The following is a 20,750-nucleotide window of genomic DNA, read 5'->3' on the forward strand; positions in this document are numbered from 1 at the left end:
TTATTCATGGCACCACCTTAGTTGCCTACTTGTTTCAACTCTTCAAGAAAACTATTTTCAAGTGTAAAATAACAGTTGAAGAGTTGAACCTATAGTACGGTCCACTTTATAATGGCAGTGGATAAAGATAGAAGAATAGCGTTGCCTATTCTCTGCATTATTCAATTATATTTCTACATTGCCAAAAACATATTTGGCATTGTTGCGGAGCTAGAAAAGGATAGTAATACCTGCTTTGTCGAATGATAGACAAGGTTAGCAACATCAAAGTTAATCGAATACTGTCATTATAACGTGGACCTCACTATAGTACCTAGTGTTGCAATAAAATAAGGGTACTAGATAATTTTATTGTGATTTTAATACAAAAATACAGTTTTTTATTGTATTTTAATACAAACAATTGCCCTAAAAAGAAGAGTGAATAAAGAAAAAGGTAATAAAATACAAAAATAATGTTGCAGTAACTTATAGAAAGTGAAAGGTAATTTTTAGCTGATTAAATTAGTCAACAAAATAATGAGCTGGTATTTTTTATTAACAACAAACAATAAACTATATGTAATAGATGAGCAGTAAGTAAATTTTTTAAATCAAAATACCTTACCATATTGTAATAATCTTAAAAATGAAAATGATGAATCAAATTTAGACTAATAAACTAAATACCGTAGTGTAAAATGAAAAAAATCCAACAAGACAGGGAATATAATTGAAAATAAATTATCAATAATTTGAGTCGATGATTCAAATTTTGTGTCTATAGGTAGGTACCGATATTTGCATTAAAATATAGAATACAAAAAAATATGATAATCTTAATAAGTTATCAACTTCTCTTTGGAAGAAAATTTACCTTAGGCCTGAGGTACTTATTTAAACTTTCAAGTTTAAATTGATCATGCAATAAGAAGTAAGTTGGAAGAGAATAATAAGTACAGTAATGCCAATAACAACAAAGAAAATTTTACTCTGAATTATTTCTCAAGTTTCTACTCTCAATTATTTCAAATTTTTAAGATTTAAAAATGTAGGACACAATTGATAAAATTGTTTTAGGTGAATTTTCTTATCAACGATGATAAAAAAATAATTAATTCGACTTAGTAGTTGAATCACTAACACCAGTACGTAGTTAAAGCAAAATTAGCACCAATGATACATTTTCATCTAAAATAATAAAATGTATTATTATTCATTAAAAATTTATTGAAACCTTTTGGCATCATAGCTATTACCAATATTAATGCAGTATTTTGAAGATTTGAAACAATATCGAACAAATTGGAGCTCATTTATCCCGCAGTTGAACCATGCTTTCCAAATCATTTCCACTATTTTTGAGCAGAAAAACTATACCTACTGCACTAAGAAAACTATTGATTCTTATGAGTGTTTGCAAATTATTTGCCGTCTGCCGATATGTAAACAGTCCCATATGAACCAATGCTAATCTATTTCTTCTCACCAGAGCAGAACTTTATTGCAAATCAAGGCTTTACTTGAATTATTAAGATTGAAATCACATTTTTCTTGAGTAGTAGGCCTATATAAAACACAGTCATATAATAGTTTGATATTTAACGTATGTTTGGAAATATCAAATCAGAAAAATCAACTAACAGACTAATTGTTTAAGATACAAATTTTACAATAATTAATAATACATTACGACACAAGAAGTGTTCAATACAGTTGACTAGTTAGATTCAACTCATTTACTCATCGTGATGCTATTCCATACAAATAATATATTGCCACATACGATAAATTGTATAATTACGCTTTCTTGTTATTATTATCGTGATATACAGTGATAAAAACAGAAAATCTGTAAAATAATTGAATGATTGACTGTGAGAAATCTATTGTTATTCTGAGGTTCTTCCTCTACTTAAACGCAAAATCATACAAGCAGTGATAACATTTTTCCTTTCACAATTAAATATAAAGTAATCAACACTCATCCATGAAAAACATTATCAAAATGTTACCAAAAAAAAAAAAAAAACAGATTCTCCTGAATATTCAATACAATATCAGTGTTGGAATTGAAACATAGTATAAATATCAATATCAAACTAGTTTTTAATAAAAATTGCCTTGGATTATACAAACATTTTCCAATTCTTGCATGCATTAGATAAATTGATGTATAAAAGTTACAACAATAACTGTTATAAAGTACAGTAAGGGCCGGTTTCCGAGCTCGGGATTTGGCTAAGTTCTAGACTTTAAACAGCTGGAGTTAGAAAATTGGCTTTCCGAGATGGGGCGTAGTCGCAGTCATTGTCATAGTCACGTTTGAATTAAATTTCGAAAAACTAGAAAATTAAACAGAAAATAAAATAAAGAGAAAATAGTGTAAAGTTTCAGCTATTTTGAATTATTTAGAAATGTTTGATTTCGTCAAGGAGAAACGTTTCCAATAAGAAAAGAGAAAATAAAAACTGCGACTACTGTTATGAAAACTGCGACTACGCCCCGTTTTGGGAAGCGAATTTTCTGACTTCAGCTGTTTAAAGTCTAGAACTTAGCTAAATCCCGAGCTCGGAAACCGGCTCTAAGTGATTCTTATACTGAATATCAGGATATCCCCAAATTTCCCCATGGAGCATGCATTGGATTAATGTTTTAATAAATGATAGTAATAAACTGTCCAACAAAAACTACCCCAAAAGTTAAAACTTACATAATATATAGTTAAATTATTGAACAGATATTAGAAATTAATATATCAGGATATTACTAAAAATATTTACTATGATAATGTAACAAATAATACGGCACCTAATAAAGTGATTGATAGAATTGTAATACTTGAAGTTCAAAAACTATCAATAAGGAAATATAATTCAACAATAAAGGTAAAATGCTGCATGTATGAAATAATTGGTTTTTCATTCTTATCGAAATGAATTCAATTGCTACAGAACATTAGGTCTGTACATACTCTCATTTCGAATAGAATTCAAAAGTGTCAAAATATGAGAAACGTTACTGATGTCTTGATAAATAGTATTTGAGCACAAGCACACCAATATATCATCAACAAAAAGTGTCAACTAGCCAAGTCCAATTATTCTGACAGATAGACATATTATGCTTACTTCTATAATGATATACTTTAAACTGTTAGTATACCTTATAAATAACATCAAAGCTTCCAATAATTCAAGGGACAGTTTGAAGAAAATCTTACTATAGATTAGTATAATTTCTAAAGTGATATTCATTTCAAATTGTCAACATTGGATGAATGGAAAGCATACAATGATGCTATTTATAAGAAATGGTAACAATTGGGCTCAATTCACTCTTACTCGACTCAGGTCGAGAAGAGACTCGACTCTAGTCGAGAGTTTGTGTTTCCAAATGGTGACACTCAGACCAGTCGATTCTAGTCTCCGCGACGTCACATTTGAAAACACACGCTCTCGACTAGAGTCGAGTCTCTTCTCGACCTGAGTCGCGTAAGTGTGAGTTGAGCCTTGAAGTGAATCGTATTATCGTTTTTAATATTTTGTAGATAGGTTAACTTGAATCTGTGAGCATTACATACATACCAAAAATAACACTAACACTGTAGGTCTAAACTAACAATGATTGTAGGTCTAAACCAGAAAAATATACAGATTTACGATTGCCTCTATTCCCGAAGTCGTTTTCGGTTCATCCACGATATTTTCATCTTGTCGCTGAACTTCTTCTTTCTCTCTTCCGACCATTTGTTGCCCACTTTCTTTTTCACTTCAGTCTCAGGGGAGGGGTGTCGGGCAGGTTTCTTCACCACTCTGCGCCTGTAAATCTCTCTGCAAACAACAAAAAACACATTCAATTATTTAGGAATTTATTTACTAGTTCAGGGCAGTAGTCATCAACATGTACATTATGAATTATTGCTGAAACATCTAGATATAACCAGGGAAAGAGTTGAATACCAACTAGGGCAGTATTTATGAACGATTATGAAGAACAAACTTGACTCACAATCGTTTTTATCTCATTTTTAATTTTATCTCATTTAGGCTCAACTCACACTACCTCGACTCGAATTGTACGACTCCAGTCGAGGATACTCCAGTCGCTCGACCTTACGACTTTCTTGCTCATTGTCACTACTTCAGTTCCATGCTACTCTATTTTCTAACCATACTTTATTAAAAATATAAGATCTAATTCGTCACTAATTAGCATGTAACGAATTTTATAATAATTATAATGAATGTATTATCTTATCTAAAATGATAAAACATCACTTTCATGAAACATAACCTCACTTTCATTAAAAATGCACGGTACTACGCAATTCAAGTCGAGGCTCGACCAACATGTCGAGTCAGTCACGCTTGACTCAGTCTCACAGTCGTGAGGTTGCGAAGACTAGAATAATCGACTGGTCTGAGTGTCACCATTTGAAAACAAATGCTGCGACGAGAAGAGACTAGAGTCGCAGTCTCTTCTTGAATAGAGACGCGTGAGTGTGAGTTGAGCCTTGGGGTTGTGTCGCAATTTATTAAATTCAATTGAATTTCCCATTAGAGGTTGGATTGTACCTTCAAGATTCAAGTTGAATTCAAAAGTCAAATATATTCAACACCTACAAAACTTGAAGAAGGGTTTACATTGGTATAGTGGATTCAAGTTTCTGTTCCTATGAACTTAACGTGTTTGCAAAATACATACATTTCACACAAAACTTGAATTCAAGTAAACGCCTCTTATCAGCGTAGGGCGAAGGTAAAGTGTACCAGAGAAGGTAGCTGTGAGTGTTCAAATCATGTGCAGTTTTATTTCGTCTATAGCAATTGAACCAACCAGCAGACATCATCATATTTCAAAACAAACATTATAAATAATGCGTGTATATGTTTATAAATTATAATAATTTTTCTAAATGTCTCCGCTTTCTTTTACAGTCTACCTTTCACTCTACTTTTTGGAGCTGACCAACCTTTAGGGTGGCCATTAACGGTAGAACATGCATATGCATGTTCATCATCAGCAAGAGGCTTCTAAAATAAAATAACCAATAACAATAAATCAACCACAGGAAAATAAAAAAAAAATAATCATAGAAAAATAATTTAACATTAAATAGAGCAGCGAAGAAAAAATAGCAACAAAAAATCGGTGATACAAAAACCTAATCTCAAAAAATTTTGCTAGAAGCGTTTCGCTGTGATCACGACACAAAAATGAATGAGGACCGTATATCATGCATGTTTAACATACATGTTCTACGGTTAGTGGCCAGCCTTACAATAGTCACTTATTAAATTAGTCTATTATAGGCTACAGCTAATAAACTAATACCGATAGCAGCACAAGAATGTACCCACCTACAAAAGAAGGTGTACTTGACTTCCTCGATGTGACGACACAGACTGATGGCCGTGTCAAAGTTCAACTTGAGGCTTTCCAGACACGACGGCAGGTTCAGCAACATAAACGACTTCCCATCAAACTCCTCCTCTTTTAACAGGTTTGCCAACACATCACAGTCGTCCGTTCCTTTCAGATAGTCGTACACATCTTCCACCGTCCACTGGAGGGGGTTGGAATCCAAGCGCAGGGGTGGGGGAAGGTCGATATTCGTCTCATAATCGTCCGTCCCTTTGGAGGATTTCGATTTCTTCGACGATTTGTTAGTTATGAGCTCGCTTGGTAGACTCGCTATACTAGACGTCTCACTAGCTGAAGATTCTTTCTTATAACCACCGCCACCAACAAATCCCTGCTTTTTGAGCCCGAAATTCGGCAACTTCACCCCCCTCGTTTCATAGCGTGTGCGTTTCTCAGTGAGCGTTTCACTGTTGTTTCCCATCTGGCCAAACCCGGACAAGTAGTCTCTTTCCAGCGTGCGTTTTTTCCGCGTTACGTTACCCTTGTCATACAGATTTTCCTTCACCAATCTCGGGGAAAACTCGTTATTGTTACTGTTATTCCTCATCTTGGCGAGGAACCTAGTTTTCGATAGAGTGTTACACTTTTCCGGGCAGGATTTCTCCCCCACTGACACTTTCCCAAACAAGTACGGACACACTTGTAGTTTGTGACAAATCTCCCTGCAAAACTCGTCGATTTTGTCTGCGCTGGTAATTATCTCCACATTAGCTCTATACGCGTTGGATTTGTATTTGGCTTTCAACACCTCCAGATGCATGCCGGGTTTAGGTTTCGATTTGCACTGCAGCTCCCTCAAAACTCGACTCGAAATGTAGGCGATCGATATCAACATCGACAACACTTCCTTCATAACTAAAGTGACAGGACCGGGTCCAACGGATTTGGGCAGTTGAGCCAGTTTTCCCTTACTCAAAAACGGACCCGAAAAACACTTGTGGTTGAAGAATATCTCAGGACACCAACAACTGCCCTTGCTTTCAACAGCGGCAAGCATTTTATTGTTGTATTTGGAGGAAGTCATACTGCCGTCATCGCTACCTTGCGACTTGGGAACCGACGTTTGACTACAACTAAAGTTCAACGGATATTTGAGCGGGAAATTGTTGGAATCGCACCAGGCTACAGGGAACAAATCGTGGGAGACTGTGTGGTAGATTACTTTCGCAGAATTCGGTTTCGAGTCCAATGTGATCCAGAGAAGGTCGTCGATGATGGTGGTTATGGTCGCCACACAGATGTGGTTGTGGTTCTCGGGGTCCACTGCCTCCAGTTTTGTGTCAACCTCGAAGCATTCGTCGGGGGGTTTGATTGTGGAGGAGACTCGTGTGAACTCGGCCGCTGTCGAATTGGTTTTCGCCAGGTACTTGTCCCAGTTGAAGTCTTCCTCGTCGTTGTTTTCGTCCCACCCTGTAGGCAGCGTGATTTCCAGACTGTTCTTTTTGGCCCAGCCTGTAACAACATACCAACATAATAATTTATGGGTACTAAAACTTGATGAGTCAATTACATAATTCAATTTAGTCAGTCATTTGAATATACAGTAGAATTTTGAGGGTATTCAGCGCTAGCAATGGACATGATTTATTGATTAATAATTAACAAGAAACTAGTCATTTTGAACACTTCAACAGATTGAATCAGTCACGTCAACCGGGACAACACTACAAATTTATACTTTATATTTAGAGGAGAAATAGTACAAGTAGTATCCTTAGTTTTTCTCTTCTGGTTAGTGCTTCCTTGTAAAATAATAAATAATTATAGATAAAATACATTTATGAGTAGATACATTGCTATGTAGTGCTGAAGGTGAGGAGAGTCTAAGGATTCAAATGAACTTCACCAGGGCAGCCCCGAGGTTAATTAGGCGCCCATGGCGAGATTTTGCTATGCGCCCCCCCCCCCACCAGTATAGCGCGGTAAGGTACAAGATAGCACCCAACTATAAAAAGTATTTTCAATTTAGGAATATCAACGAAAATTTAAAATTAGGTTTTAGCCTGCAGAATACAAGGTTAAAAAAGCGTATAAGATAAGAAGTTTATCACCCAGCTTGGGACAATGAAGCGACCAATGACCAATAAAAAATAATACTTTCACAATAAAATAATATTCGTATGGCTGGGAGTATTCATATTATACGAATAATATTCGTATAACACTGACGGGAGTTCCATGTCAGCAGATATTTTGAATTTAAGCCATCAATGGCTAACACGACTTCAAGCGGGTCCGCCTGTTCAAGTTAGGTTTCCACATATGAATAAACGAATTTATTATTTCCTCCTCAAATTACATAGCACATAAGTAGAAATTAGAAATAATATTTTGGAAATTTACTGATCAAGTTTCCGTTAGTGTGATCAGATAAGCAAAATGTAATCAACAAGGTAAAATACATATCAAATTAAATAAAAACTTTGTTACACAATAGGTTATTCTGAACATATCAGTGACACTGAACGAGCATGGTACAGTGAGAATATAATTCCCATAAGTTATAATGTGACTGCACATACTTGACCGGGCTTAGTGGGAATAGTGGTAAGAATATAATTCCCATAAGTTATAATGTGACTGCACATACTTGGCCGGGCTTAGTGGGAATAGTGGTAAGAATATAATTCCCATAAGTTATAATGTGACTGCTCATATTCGCTCCGCCGGGCTGAGTGGGAATAGTACAATTAGAACTCATGGAAATCATATTATCACTATGCCGATCACTTTTACAGTCACTGATATTTGGAAATCCAGCTTTGTCAGTCCGACACCACGGGAGAGTCTTCGATAAAAAACTTTTTGTCATATGTGTAAAAACTTTTTGTCATATGTCATATCTGGGATCGAACCAAAGATCTGCTATCCACTATATGGAAAGGCTGCTATCCACTATAGTGTGGTCCACGTTATAATGGCAGTGCTTGATTAGCAATGGTATTGCTATCCATGTCTATCATTCAAAAAAGCGGATAGCGCTATCTTTCGCTTTGCTCTGTTGCCAGATCGTCTTCGAACAATGTCGAATTAATAAATCAACAAAATATTTCATTTTGATTATGAAAATTCATTATAAAATTATTGAAAAATATAATTTTTTGCTACATAAAATGTAATTCATTATTTTAAACGAGAATGAACAGTTAATATTACATTAATAAACCTGTATCAGCTACCGTCTACAGAAGTCATTGACAATACAGATGATCGGCAACGTTGTTCTCCACTCCCATTATAACGTGGACCTCACTATAGCCTAGGGTCACTCTATACTTGGTTGTTATTCATTTAAGTAGAAGCTACTCAAAAATTGATCACATAAGTACAATTTTCCTATTCACTACTTAAAGAACTGTGTAGTTTGTAGATAAATGAATTCACGTTGTCTATGTTCAATGAATTTGATGACAAGAATCAAGAATTTTTTTTGTCACAAACAGAATTGCATAGACAAAAGTCACTTAACATCGTCGTCGTCTTCCTACAAGGATTAGGCAAATTGCCTGTTCCGACTTCAAACTCACCATCACATCCATCTTTTACAGGGTCTGCCCACACTTCTCCTTCCAACCGGGTTATACAACATGACTGCCCTGGGAATCCTGTCGCTCTCCATCCTTTCAACATGCTCTTTCCAGTTTTGCCGATTTTCTTCGATCTTCTACCATATGGAGATTATGTTGAGCTCGCTTCTTATATCAATATTATGAAGCCTATCTTCCCTTGTGCACCCTTTTACTGCTCTTAAAAACCTCATTTCGGCAGCCTGTAACCTACTCCATTCTTTCTTCCTAGGTATCCAAGATTCAGAGCCATATAAGAGCATTGGAATAGCCATAACCTTATAGAATTTGAGTTTTGTCTCTCTCCTGGCTCTGTTTCTCAAAGTCCTATTTATTGTTCCACAAATGGATTGGAATCTATTCAATTTTACACTCAAGTCTTGGTCCATTTCATAGGTTATATCACAACCCAAATACTTGAAGTGTGATACTTGTTCCAGGACTTTATTATCGAGGACTATTTTAGATCTCAATGGATATTTTCCCTGGAAAGCCATCACCTCACTTAACATGAATATCACAATATTAATACTTAGGATCAAGTACAGGTCAGTAATATCTTTCTTTCAGACAATATCTTTCTTTATTCGTTATTGATTGATACAATAAGTACATCATCAAAATTATAGGGAGAGAAAAAATAAGGTAACCTTGTGCTATTCCTGTCTCAAATTTAGATAAGGTAACACATAGTCCGAAATAGATTAAGTCTTGTAGTTGTGCACTTTACAAAGTATTTTCACAACGTAGATTTTTAAATTTAGATGCTTCAAAACCAAACGTAGAAGAAATATTTCACATACATTTATTTAATATCTAATAATGTCTTTAAATATTTATTTTAGATGCTTCAAAACCAAACATAGAAGAAATATTTCTCATACATTTATTTAATATCTATTAAATGTCTTTAGATATTTATTTAATATCTATTTAAATCTTACCACAAGGTAGAATGTAGGGATGCGATATCGTGGCCAGCCACGTAAGTCTGTTGAAACGGTCAGTTGACTTCTCCTCGAAACACCTCATCTGTTCGTCAATTTCGACCAGAAAGAAGTGCTCATCAAAAACTTCCACAATCGTGGCCGGGTGGATTTCACACCTGTTCAACGGATTCACAGCTTCCAGCTTCATTCCTTCCTTGAAGTCGTGTTTGATGTCTTTGTCGTGGCCACTCTGAAAATACCAAAAGTTCAAACTAATTATTGCTTACTTGCAGCTAACCCGTGCTCGGCAAGGGTCTAATTCAACTTGACAAACTGAAAACTTGAAGTTTAAAATAGACCTATAACCATCCTTGGTAAATTGAGAATCTATATGCAAAATTTCAAGTTAATTAAAAAGTTCAGTAGTTCAGACGTGATGATACGTCATTCGTGAATTTCCTAACCCCTACATGTATAAGCCAATTCCTTCCTTTATAGATAAATGAGTGAATTTATGGTAAGGTACAAGTTTTAATGGCAGTGGAGAAAGAGAACAGCTTTGCCAATAATTATTCTCAGCCTTGCCACTGCCTTCTATAGAGGATAGCTGCTGATACTGGTATATCTGATGTAATAGTTTTCCAGCCTTGTTTAAAATAATCACTTCCCACATCGTTTTTAGTTTTGGTTTATTTTATTTTTATTCATAATAATACCTCTCTCCAGATTGAGTTTTGTTTTTTTTGTTTCACTAGTTCTATTTTTTCTTAAATAATTTTTTTCTATTTTTTATTGTATTTATAGCCATATTTTTCATAGCTATGAATAGTTAAATTTAAGATTATGTATATTGGATGCTACTATACAACTCGCTCCTCTCTCACAAGCATGTGCCCATAAGAGGAGCCTCCAATGGAATGTATTTTTATTTTTTTACATACAAATGTATTGTTAATCTTTTTTTGGAGAATAAAGAATTTCAATTTCAATTTCAATCAATTATATTTCAATTGTCATGGAAATATATTTTTCAATGATTAAATAATAAATGTTCATAATTGAGATTGAATATTTTGTTAATCAATTATATTTATAAATTCTTGAAGAACTGTCTGGCAACGTTGTGGAGCTAGAAAAGGATAGTGCTGTCTGCTTTGACGAATGAGCAACATCGATGTAAACTCAGCTTAGCTGCATCAAAACTCATACATTGATCTCATAGATTCAACAAATCATCATAATATTCTATTCTTTATTCATTTTGTTTTGATGGATTAATGTTGTGGATTTTCCTGGACTTTTCCTCTTTCTCCTCCCCCTCTTGTTCATTTTCAGTGCGTACAGATATACGCGCCGCGAACATGAGCAATTCACTTTTAATCAGCTGATGCCAAGCTTTTTATATCTGTATCTTACCGTTTCTGTAAAAATACAGATATAGTCAGCTGATTAAAAGTGAATTGCTCATGTTCGCGGCGCTTATATCTGTACGCACCTTAAGAATAACAGCATTAATAATAATAATAACCCAAGTTATTTTATCAATTGAATAACTTTCTTCAAAATTGATATTTAAAGGAAGATATTTTTAAATCAACACTACAGTGAAGAGTTTATTCTCAAAATTACATTAATTTATCTCTTATCGAATTTGAAATGATCTGTAACAGAAATCTTAACTTTAGGCGCCTAATCTCAAAAAGTAATAATCGGATTTTTTCCTGAAAAAGCTTTTTTCATTCTGATAACTTGATAGTACCTATACAAATCGGAAACGAATTAAATATATTACCAGAAAAAAGTTTTTTTTGTCTGTAGGATAGCCTTAAAATAAACCAAATCGTTTGTAGGCGATGAAAAACTTAAAGAGCTTCTAACTAATTCCATCTCAATTATTGAAATTTATTTTCAAATCATGATAAGGCTATACAGGCTATTTGTCTTGGTGAATAAAATATATTTGATATACAATTGAACATTATTAACAAGAATCGAAAATATTACATCATATATACCGGGATGAAAAAATGATCTGTAATTGCCAATGAAATATATAAATAAATAAATAATGATTTGAATCATAGCTATCTAGTGAAGGTGGTGGATTAAGAGAATTGACAACCATGCCGTTCTGTCATTTTCACTGACTTTATAACGTGAACGGTAGTCTATCAAATTTGAAAACTATAAATACAGTATAGATAGAAAAGTAATAAAATAAATAACTTGACAATTAAATTTGAAAACTGGCAAGTATGAATACAGTATAGATAGAAAAGTAATAAAATAAATAAATTGACAATTAAATTTGAAAACTGGCAAGTAAATACAGCATACATAGAGAAATATTAATAATAAAATAAACAACTCTACAACTAATAAAGAAATTTGAGTCACTTACTTTAAAAAATATAGAGATGAATTACCTCTACTTTGGGCCCAATTAATGACAAAAATCCTCGGCGATGAGTAGAATAGCCAAAAATCACCAGGATTCGATTTGTCAGGACAGTCATACCTCAGCAGCAGTCTTCCGCCAACATTCTCAATCACCTGTGAAATATGAATAAATATTAGAAAGTGACAACCATAATCATAATATATTTCATAATACATTTTGCAATATTCAAGTAATTATTATAATGCAGTGCTATACTCTGAATTTAATACGTTGAGACTTGGAGAAAATATCAGTTCTGAAAAATATCAAGTGTTGGAGAAAGTATTTTTGTATACATAATTTTTTCACAAATTTTACTTATCATTATGCTGATATAGTATATTTCGCACCTAGAGCAGAAAATGAGATTTTTCCAGCTCGAAATCGGTTTTCAAATCCGAGGCCGTAGGCCGAGGACTAGAAAAGATTGAGAGCTGGAAAAACATTTTTGCCCGTGGTGCGAACGATATTTTTCGCCACACTACAGGTATTCCTGACAAAATAAATAAAGAATACAAAATAAAGAATACTCGTTAAGCTATCGTACCTATCTCTTGATTTTAGTGGTAGAAGATTTGCAGTCAGGATTTCAGATTCTTTTAAAATTTCACTTGGAATACCACAGTCATCTTCAAGCATTTTTGAAAATTCGGAATGCACTAATCAACAATAAATAATTGAATAAAACTGGTTGCGAAGCGAATTAGTTTGATTCGAAACTGGAACTGAAATCATGGCGACTTCAGCTGATGATGAAAGTGGACACTCGCCCGATCTAGCGGATGACTTATTAACTACTTCCATGAGCGGCTGGAAAGAGACAACTTTCTGGCCTAGACCGGAAAAGAAACCCTTTTCTGACGTCGTCTGCAAACAATTCAGATCTACGTAGGGACTGGAAAACAGCTGCTTTCTGTGCAGTGTGGCGAAAAAACATAACCTTTCTTGGATTCATTTTTAATAAAAGTCGGAATTGAAATAGTAAGCGTTTTGTTGAAAATTAAATTAAATTAATTTAGAAGTATTTTTTCAATTCAAAAATGATTTTTGTGTGTTTGAATTGTGAATTGAGTGTGTAATTGATGATTTTTAAGTGACACATAACCTAGCTACATTTGGACTGTTGTATAAATTAGAATTGGAACCGTTTTGGGCTTATAAGCCTGTGCTACTTTTCTGTAAGTTGTGTATATTCTGAATGATTAAATAAATAAATAAAAAATAAAATGGACGCTTACCGTTCGAAAGTACTCCAGTCAATGAGTAAACAAAATTGTTTATTTACTTAAATAATTAATTGCATATCGTTGTATAAAATATTAAACCAGTGTGACAATAAAGGAATAAAATATTAAACATAGCACGCGTATGAAACAAAACTAAAACAAATCCTTGGTACTTAATGTTTCTATCTACAAAACTGTTTATTGTGAAATTCGGCTATTTATGTTTTATCTACAAAACTGTTTAATGAGCTAACTCTTCAATACTACTTCAATACTACTTTATCAGTCATTATGTCAAGGTATCGGTTTATTTCTTACACGTGCCCCCACACATTTTATCAAATTATACTTATCAGTCTTCAACTTTCTAATTTACAGAACCAATTATTGTGAAAAAGAAATGCAAAAATCATTCAACTGTTGTTGAAAGGTGAAAGACAACTTAAAGGAAAGCTGTAATATGTACGCATCAACAGTCGAGATTTGGAATAATTATATGGTTCCCAATATTCAATACTGCAGAATCATTCACTGTAAACATTTCTTATAAAATAGTCAACACTTCCCTATCAACAAATGCTGACAAAATGAAGTGAGACATGTGACAGTTCAAATCAATAATTACAATGAAAGTAATAAAAAATCCGTTCATTCAACTCATATTAACTACTATCTCGAACGACAACTTTGAGGAAAATTTATGCCATAGCTTGGATTTTATTCCAGTCAATTCCCATGGAGGGGATCCTTAGGAGTGGGACAAGTATAAAACACTCAAACATTGCGTTCTTCTCCAGTTGTCTTCATACTTTAAATGGAGTCTAGTCAGTTGCTTACAATAGTTAGCAAAACATAAAGATTAGGCATAGGCCTATAGAAGTCAGTGGTTAGCAAAAGATAGGCAGTTTACTGCAGTTGGCAGTCTACAGCAGTCAGTAGTTTACTAAAGTCAGTAGGTAACAGCAGTCAGTTGCAGATACCAGGTAGCAGTTAACAGGGGTTAGCAGCTTCAAACAGTCAGCAGTTAACAACAGTTTAAAGTTGACAGACATAAGTGAGCAGTTAAAATCAGTTAGAAGTTAACAGACATCAGTGAGCGGTTGAAAGTTGACAAACGAGAGTGAACAGTTAGCAGCAGCTAGAAGTTAACATACATAACAGTGAGCTTACAGATATATCAGTCAACAAGGCTACATCAAAAGTTCAGTACAGTTTCTCATTAGCCTACAGTTTTGCAGTAAATTCTACAAAACAGCATGTACAATCTTCCAGCAGTGTCGTTTATACAAGGAACAATTGTTATCTTCTGCATCATCTCTCAGGTAAAATCTGAAGAGCCAGTACTTGAGAGGCCTGAAACATCTTGGAACCATAGAGCTGAACCGATGGAACCGTCATTTGAACATAGAGCAGAACGTAGCCTAGAAATGGCCCCAAACTTTGAACATCAATTGGGGCTAGAATCGATGGAACCGTCATTTGAACATAGAGCAGAACGTAGCCTAGAAACGGCCCTACATCATGGACAACAATTGGGGCTAGAAACGATGGAATCGTCATTTGAACATAGAGCAGAACGTAGCCTAGAAATGGCCCCAAACTTTGAACATCAATTGGGGCTAGAATCGATGGAACCGTCATTTGAACATAGAGCAGAACGTAGCCTAGAAACGGCCCTACATCATGGACACCAATTTGGGTTAGAAACGATGGAATCGTCATTTGAACATAGAGCAGAACGTAGCCTAGAAATGGCCCCAAACTTTGAACATCAATTGGGGCTAGAATCGATGGAACCGTCATTTGAACATAGAGCAGAACGTAGCCTAGAAACGGCCCTACATCATGGACAACAATTTGGGCTAGAAACGATGGAATCGTCATTTGAACATAGAGCAGAACGTAGTCTAGAAATGGCCGAACTAGGACTGGAATCGTCAGTCAACCACAGACAGAAACGAGGCCTCTTGAACGGTCTTCTCTGCGACGTTTCACGATTGTGCTTGAATCTGGACCTGAAGGCTAACCTGAACCTTTGTTGCCGCTGCAACAGCCAGGGCACCTACATCAAGCTCAAGAACGAGTGTCATCGCAAAATGGCGTCCTGTCTACTGTCCAGCCTGTCCTCTGGTCTGCTGTCTCCTCTGCTTGGCCTCACTGTCGATTTGCCAGTCGTCGATGCTAAACTGTGTCTTTAATTCGTTCTCAAAACTGATTCTAACTTCATCAATTTGTATGAAATCTGTATCAAGTGTCTTTAATTCGTTCTCAAAACTGATTCCGACTGGATGAAATCTGTATCAAATTTTAGTAACTCAATAGTCCTCAAACTAATTCTGTCAGTTCTATATTCTGGATGAATTTTGTGGAGATTCAATATTTTTCCCAGTAGTCCTCAAACGAATCAATAATTCTGCATGAACTTTAAATCAAATTTGAAATATTTTCAATTGATTTCAGTGCTGTGTTCCAGTTTTATTTATATCTGAACTTGAGAAAGTAAAAAATATGATTTTTCAACGTGAAATTGTTGAAGTGTTGAATTGTTTCTACAACACGGTTTATAGTTCACTGTTTCCAGACTTATTTATTTATTCATAAGGATGTTTGGTTGTAACTCTTGTGAGGTGTGTAGTAACAAATTATTGAACTTTAAAAAATCAAAAATATGATTTTTCAACGTGAAATTGTTGAAGTGTTGAATTGTTTCTACAACACGGTTTATAGTTTACTATGTTTCCAGACTTATTTATTTATTCATAAGGATGTTTGGTTGTAACTCTTGTGAGGTGTGTAGTAACAAATTATTGAACTTTAAAAAATCAAAAATATGATTTTTCAACGTGAAATTGTTGAAGTGTTGAATTGTTTCTACAACACGGTTTATAGTTTACTATGTTTCCAGACTTATTTATGAGTATGTTTGGTTGTAACTCTTGTGAGGTGTGTAGTAACAAATTATTGAACTTTAAAAAATCAAAAATATGATTTTTCAACGTGAAATTGTTGAAGTGTTGAATTGTTTCTACAACACGGTTTATAGTTTACTATGTTTCCAGACTTATTTATGAGTATGTTTGGTTGTAACTCTTGTGAGGTGTGTAGTAACAAATTATTGAACTTTAAAAAATCAAAAATATGATTTTTCAACGTGAAATTGTTGAAGTGTTGAATTGTTTCTACAACACGGTTTATAGTTTACTATGTTTCCAGACTTATTTATGAGTATGTTTGGTTGTAACTCTTGTGAGGTGTGTAGTAACAAATTATTGAACTTTAAAAAATCAAAAATATGATTTTTCAACGTGAAATTGTTGAAGTGTTGAATTGTTTCTACAACACGGTTTATAGTTTACTATGTTTCCAGACTTATTTATTTATTCATAAGGATGTTTGGTTGTAACTCTTGTGAGGTGTGTAGTAACAAATTATTGAACTTTAAAAAATCAAAAATATGATTTTTCAACGTGAAATTGTTGAAGTGTTGAATTGTTTCTACAACACGGTTTATAGTTCACTATGGTTCCAGACTTATTTATGAGTATGTTTGGTTGTAACTCTTGTGAGGTGTGTAGTAACAAATTATTGAACTTTAAAAAATCAAAAATATGATTTTTCAACGTGAAATTGTTGAAGTGTTGAATTGTTTCTACAACACGGTTTATAGTTCACTATGTTTCCAGACTTATTTATTTATTCATAAGGATGTTTGGTTGTACCTCTTGTGAGTCGTGTAGTAGCAAATTATTGATGTATTTTTATTTATTATTGAATAAAATCTACAATCTAGTGACTAACAACAAATAATAGTCATTAAGGCTGATTTACACGATGCCAGTGGCTGGCATGCCAGTTTGGATATTGACTGGAAGGTCACTGGCAAGCGGCGACTAGCATGCCAGCTTTAAGCGGGTACCCTGTTTACAAGTTGCCAGCTACTGGAACAAGTCGGGCGACTGTTGCCGTTTACACAGTGCCTGTCGGCTGGTGCCGCAGAGGTAAAGCGGTAGAGGGGGAAGCTGACACGCCAGTAAAACAAAAATATTTGTTCTGCTGGAACAGCCAGCTGCTGGCGCGTCCTTGGCTTGCTGGCTTGCCCAGTTACTGGCGTGAGCCGTTTACACAGTGCCAGTCGTTGGCATCCAGTGACTGGCTACCTCAACTGGCAAGCCGACTGGCATCGTGTAAATCAGCCTTTAGTTCTAGCTATAAGATGAGATTATATAACTGACTCAAATTCTAGCACTTGCTTGAGAATGACTTGGAAAATGCTAGCTTTTATTCAATCAACCTATTATTTCACTTCTATGATTCTGACATCGCTGTTAGGATGATGACAAACCAGGCCGAACACGACACAATTGGGCAAAGTGCACATATAGAAAATGTGGGGATGCATCTGGTGTGATATGGTCTCACCTACTCCAATGCTAAAGCCTTCTCACTTGGTCATTTTGTCCGTTTTAGGCTCATCTCACACTTAAACGACTCAGGTCGAGAAGAGACTCGACTCTAGTCGAGAGCATGTGTTTTCAAATGGTGACAGTCGCGGAGACTAAAATCGACTGGTCTGAGTGTCATCATTTGGAAACACTTGCTCTCGACTAGAGTCGGGTCTCTCCTCGACCTGAGTCGCGTAAGAGTGAGTTGAGCCTAAGTCCGCCTTGGTGTCACATCACCCTATATGACTACACTCATTATATAGATTAAACCACTAAAAAGGTATTCACAGAGTCCTTGGCTATAATGGTATATATTTTTAAATAGTGATGATACAGCATGCAATATTATTGGGCGATGGAATGTTTTAATGCGGTAGTCGCGCCCTACTCAATCACACGAGCAGTCGCGTGTTGTATTTTGTACAACATCCGATTTTCCAAGTGTTATGTACTCTGTTTACTGTCAAAACATATTAATTAATTGTATAATTACTTTTTCTATCTTCTTGGATTATTTTACGCCTATGAACATTTGGATGATTACCATTTCATAGCCCTATAAGGTACATCAAGCAAAGCCATCAATTCAGTGTTATTAGTTAGTTTACAGTCCTCACATACAGTCTTTCCCTATCTTATGCACAGTGCGACTTATGCACTGTCGCGACTAAACGGCACCTAAAGACTGAACCATTGCTCGGTTGATACTGCAACTCAGTGGAGTGATGGGGGGAAAGTTTTGGAATGCATAGGTGACTCATTCACTGACACCACCCCATTTAATAGTTTTGTGCAGCAAAAAACTGACACTGTTGTACTTTATACAACAGCGCGACTGCCGGAAGGTTAAAAATATATAAATATTAGTATTGTAAGGACTTACAGTGGCTACCCAGACGTGGTAAGGATGCACCTCGTCTTGCACTTCCACCTTCATTCCTCCCTTGATGCGGTCGACCGGTGTGAATCCATCCTTAAATACAACAAATACAATTAATATCAAAATTCAAATTATTATTAGAATTGATGTTGTTTTCCATGGCGAAACACTTAATAATAACTCTGTTGAAGTTACTTTGTTTCAAGTGAATATTTTAATTTGAATTGAATTTATTGCTGAAAAATCAATAATACATAATCGTACAACAAGGCTGGGCGTACACCGGTTAGTCAAGACAAGACTAGTCACATTGGGTACGCGACTAGGTGCCATCCCGACTACTTGACAACCCGACTACTTGACACCCCGACTACTTGTCCCTCTTAAAACCGGTTTTTAAGCATGTGTGAACGGACATGTCTTCGAACGAAAAAAACATTTACGCGAAAGGCTTCAAACGAAAAACTGAAAACAAAAACTTTTTCACTGGTGACACAGTATGCATGACGAGCATCATGTGCGTACACACATGTTCAACACACTTGTCCTGTCGTTAGTGGGCAGCATTAGTTATGTGTTCGTGGCGTACAAGTGTGTACACAGTCTTATACCAAATCTGTAAATAAGCTATAGATTTTTTAATGATTTGATTTTATTATAATACAATATTATTTATAATAATAGTATATTTCGCACCTAAGGCCGAAATTTTCCGGCTCGAAATCGGTTTTCAAGTCCGAGGCCGTAGGCCGAGGACTAGAAAAGACTGAGAGCCGGAAAAACATTTTTGCCCGTGGTGTGAACGCTATTTTTCGCCACACAGAAAAATAAACAATATATAAATATATGAGAATAATTTATTGTTTATTAAGCACTTCCAAAAGCAAAAGTGGAAGGTCATAGCTCTAACAAATCTGAGGTAATCTGAATATCAGGAAATTGTCCAAGTATTTTTATTTTTTATTCTGATTTGTCTAAATAACCTAAAAGATTATGTTCAATCATGTGGGAGGTTGAGTTTATACTTTTTTATTCTTTCAAATGACAATAAGATGATATTATTATAAATCTTCTAATTATTGAATAATAAACTCAAATAATGAAAAGTTTTTGTATCAGCTGTTTTAGCACACTTGAAATTTAGCGGACGGAAAGAAACCTGTTCTGACGTCAGACGAGAGTCGTCTGCAAACAATGTACATTTCAGATCTACGTAGGGACTGGAAAACAGCTGCTTCGTGTTCAGTGTGGCGAAAACACCTTAATATGGTGATCACTGATGCAGTGAGCAAACTATCCAATTAGATTTGTCTAACAAACTGACCGAGTTGATAAGTTCTGTGGAGAATGTGGTCATGCCACCCAAAGTCTAAGGCCGGTTGCAGACGAACGACTACCACATGTGGAATGTGGGAGAGATTATTTTCCTTCTGTGGTACCACAAACGCAGCGTATACCGAATACATTGGCAGGCATAGCAGTGGCACTGATACTTCCACATGACGTTGTGGCAGTGATTATTTTTCTTGCGATTGTCATTAGGTACCACTGGTTTGAACACTACGCCACAGAATAGGTACAGAATGGAAACTGACAATCAAACGCCTATCCAACCAATGCTTTTTACATGGCACAAATACTAGACACGTCACGTGACCTTAGGAAGTTCCAATCCTAATCTTCTGATTGGCTCGCGGCAGTGAAGAACAAGATCAATTGATCCGGATCAGTAGAGTGATCCGAACCTCTATACAATACTATATATACCTCAATACTATTACAATGCGGAGCTTCCTAGCAAGGTGGCGGGTTTTTGCGCCAGGGTACTAGCCGAGTTTCCATACTGTATGTATACTGTGAC

The 20,750-nt window shown here is 35.3% G+C and overlaps 2 protein-coding genes across 2 annotated transcripts in view; one reads left to right on the forward strand and one right to left on the reverse strand.

Annotated features, from left to right (window-relative positions):
• Nucleotides 1-2,447: 2,447 nt before the first annotated feature.
• Nucleotides 2,448-20,750, reverse strand: part of LOC111056722 (scm-like with four MBT domains protein 2) — a 38,003-nt gene continuing 19,700 nt past the window's right edge. The window contains exons 5-10 of the mRNA XM_039419994.1: nt 18,893-18,982; nt 12,303-12,454; nt 11,651-11,660; nt 9,917-10,151; nt 5,343-6,858; nt 2,448-3,812 (exon numbers count right to left, since the gene is read on the reverse strand). Of these exons, the coding sequence (XP_039275928.1) occupies nt 3,650-3,812; nt 5,343-6,858; nt 9,917-10,151; nt 11,651-11,660; nt 12,303-12,454; nt 18,893-18,982 (2,166 nt within the window). The 3' untranslated portion in view covers nt 2,448-3,649. The remainder of the gene's footprint in view (nt 3,813-5,342; nt 6,859-9,916; nt 10,152-11,650; nt 11,661-12,302; nt 12,455-18,892; nt 18,983-20,750) is intronic.
• On the forward strand, nt 15,077-16,203 carry LOC120349800. Its single transcript, XM_039420604.1, has 2 exons — nt 15,077-15,376; nt 15,458-16,203. Exons 1-2 carry the CDS (start codon nt 15,115-15,117, stop codon nt 15,763-15,765), a joined length of 570 nt encoding a protein of 189 aa, XP_039276538.1. The 5' UTR covers nt 15,077-15,114; the 3' UTR covers nt 15,766-16,203.

The sequence above is a fragment of the Nilaparvata lugens genome, chromosome 2 (genome assembly GCF_014356525.2).
Source record: "Nilaparvata lugens isolate BPH chromosome 2, ASM1435652v1, whole genome shotgun sequence".
Classification (NCBI taxonomy): domain Eukaryota; kingdom Metazoa; phylum Arthropoda; class Insecta; order Hemiptera; family Delphacidae; genus Nilaparvata; species Nilaparvata lugens.

What these genes read in the sequence shown, in the direction of transcription:
- LOC120349800 (XM_039420604.1), top strand. Translation starts at nt 15,115, where the DNA reads ATGGAATCGTCATTTGAACATAGAGCAGAACGTAGCCTAGAAATGGCC. An exon ending in GATGGAACCGTCATTTGAAC is followed by an intron (nt 15,377 to 15,457) that starts ATAGAGCAGAAC and finishes CGTCATTTGAAC; the next exon opens with ATAGAGCAGAACGTAGTCTA.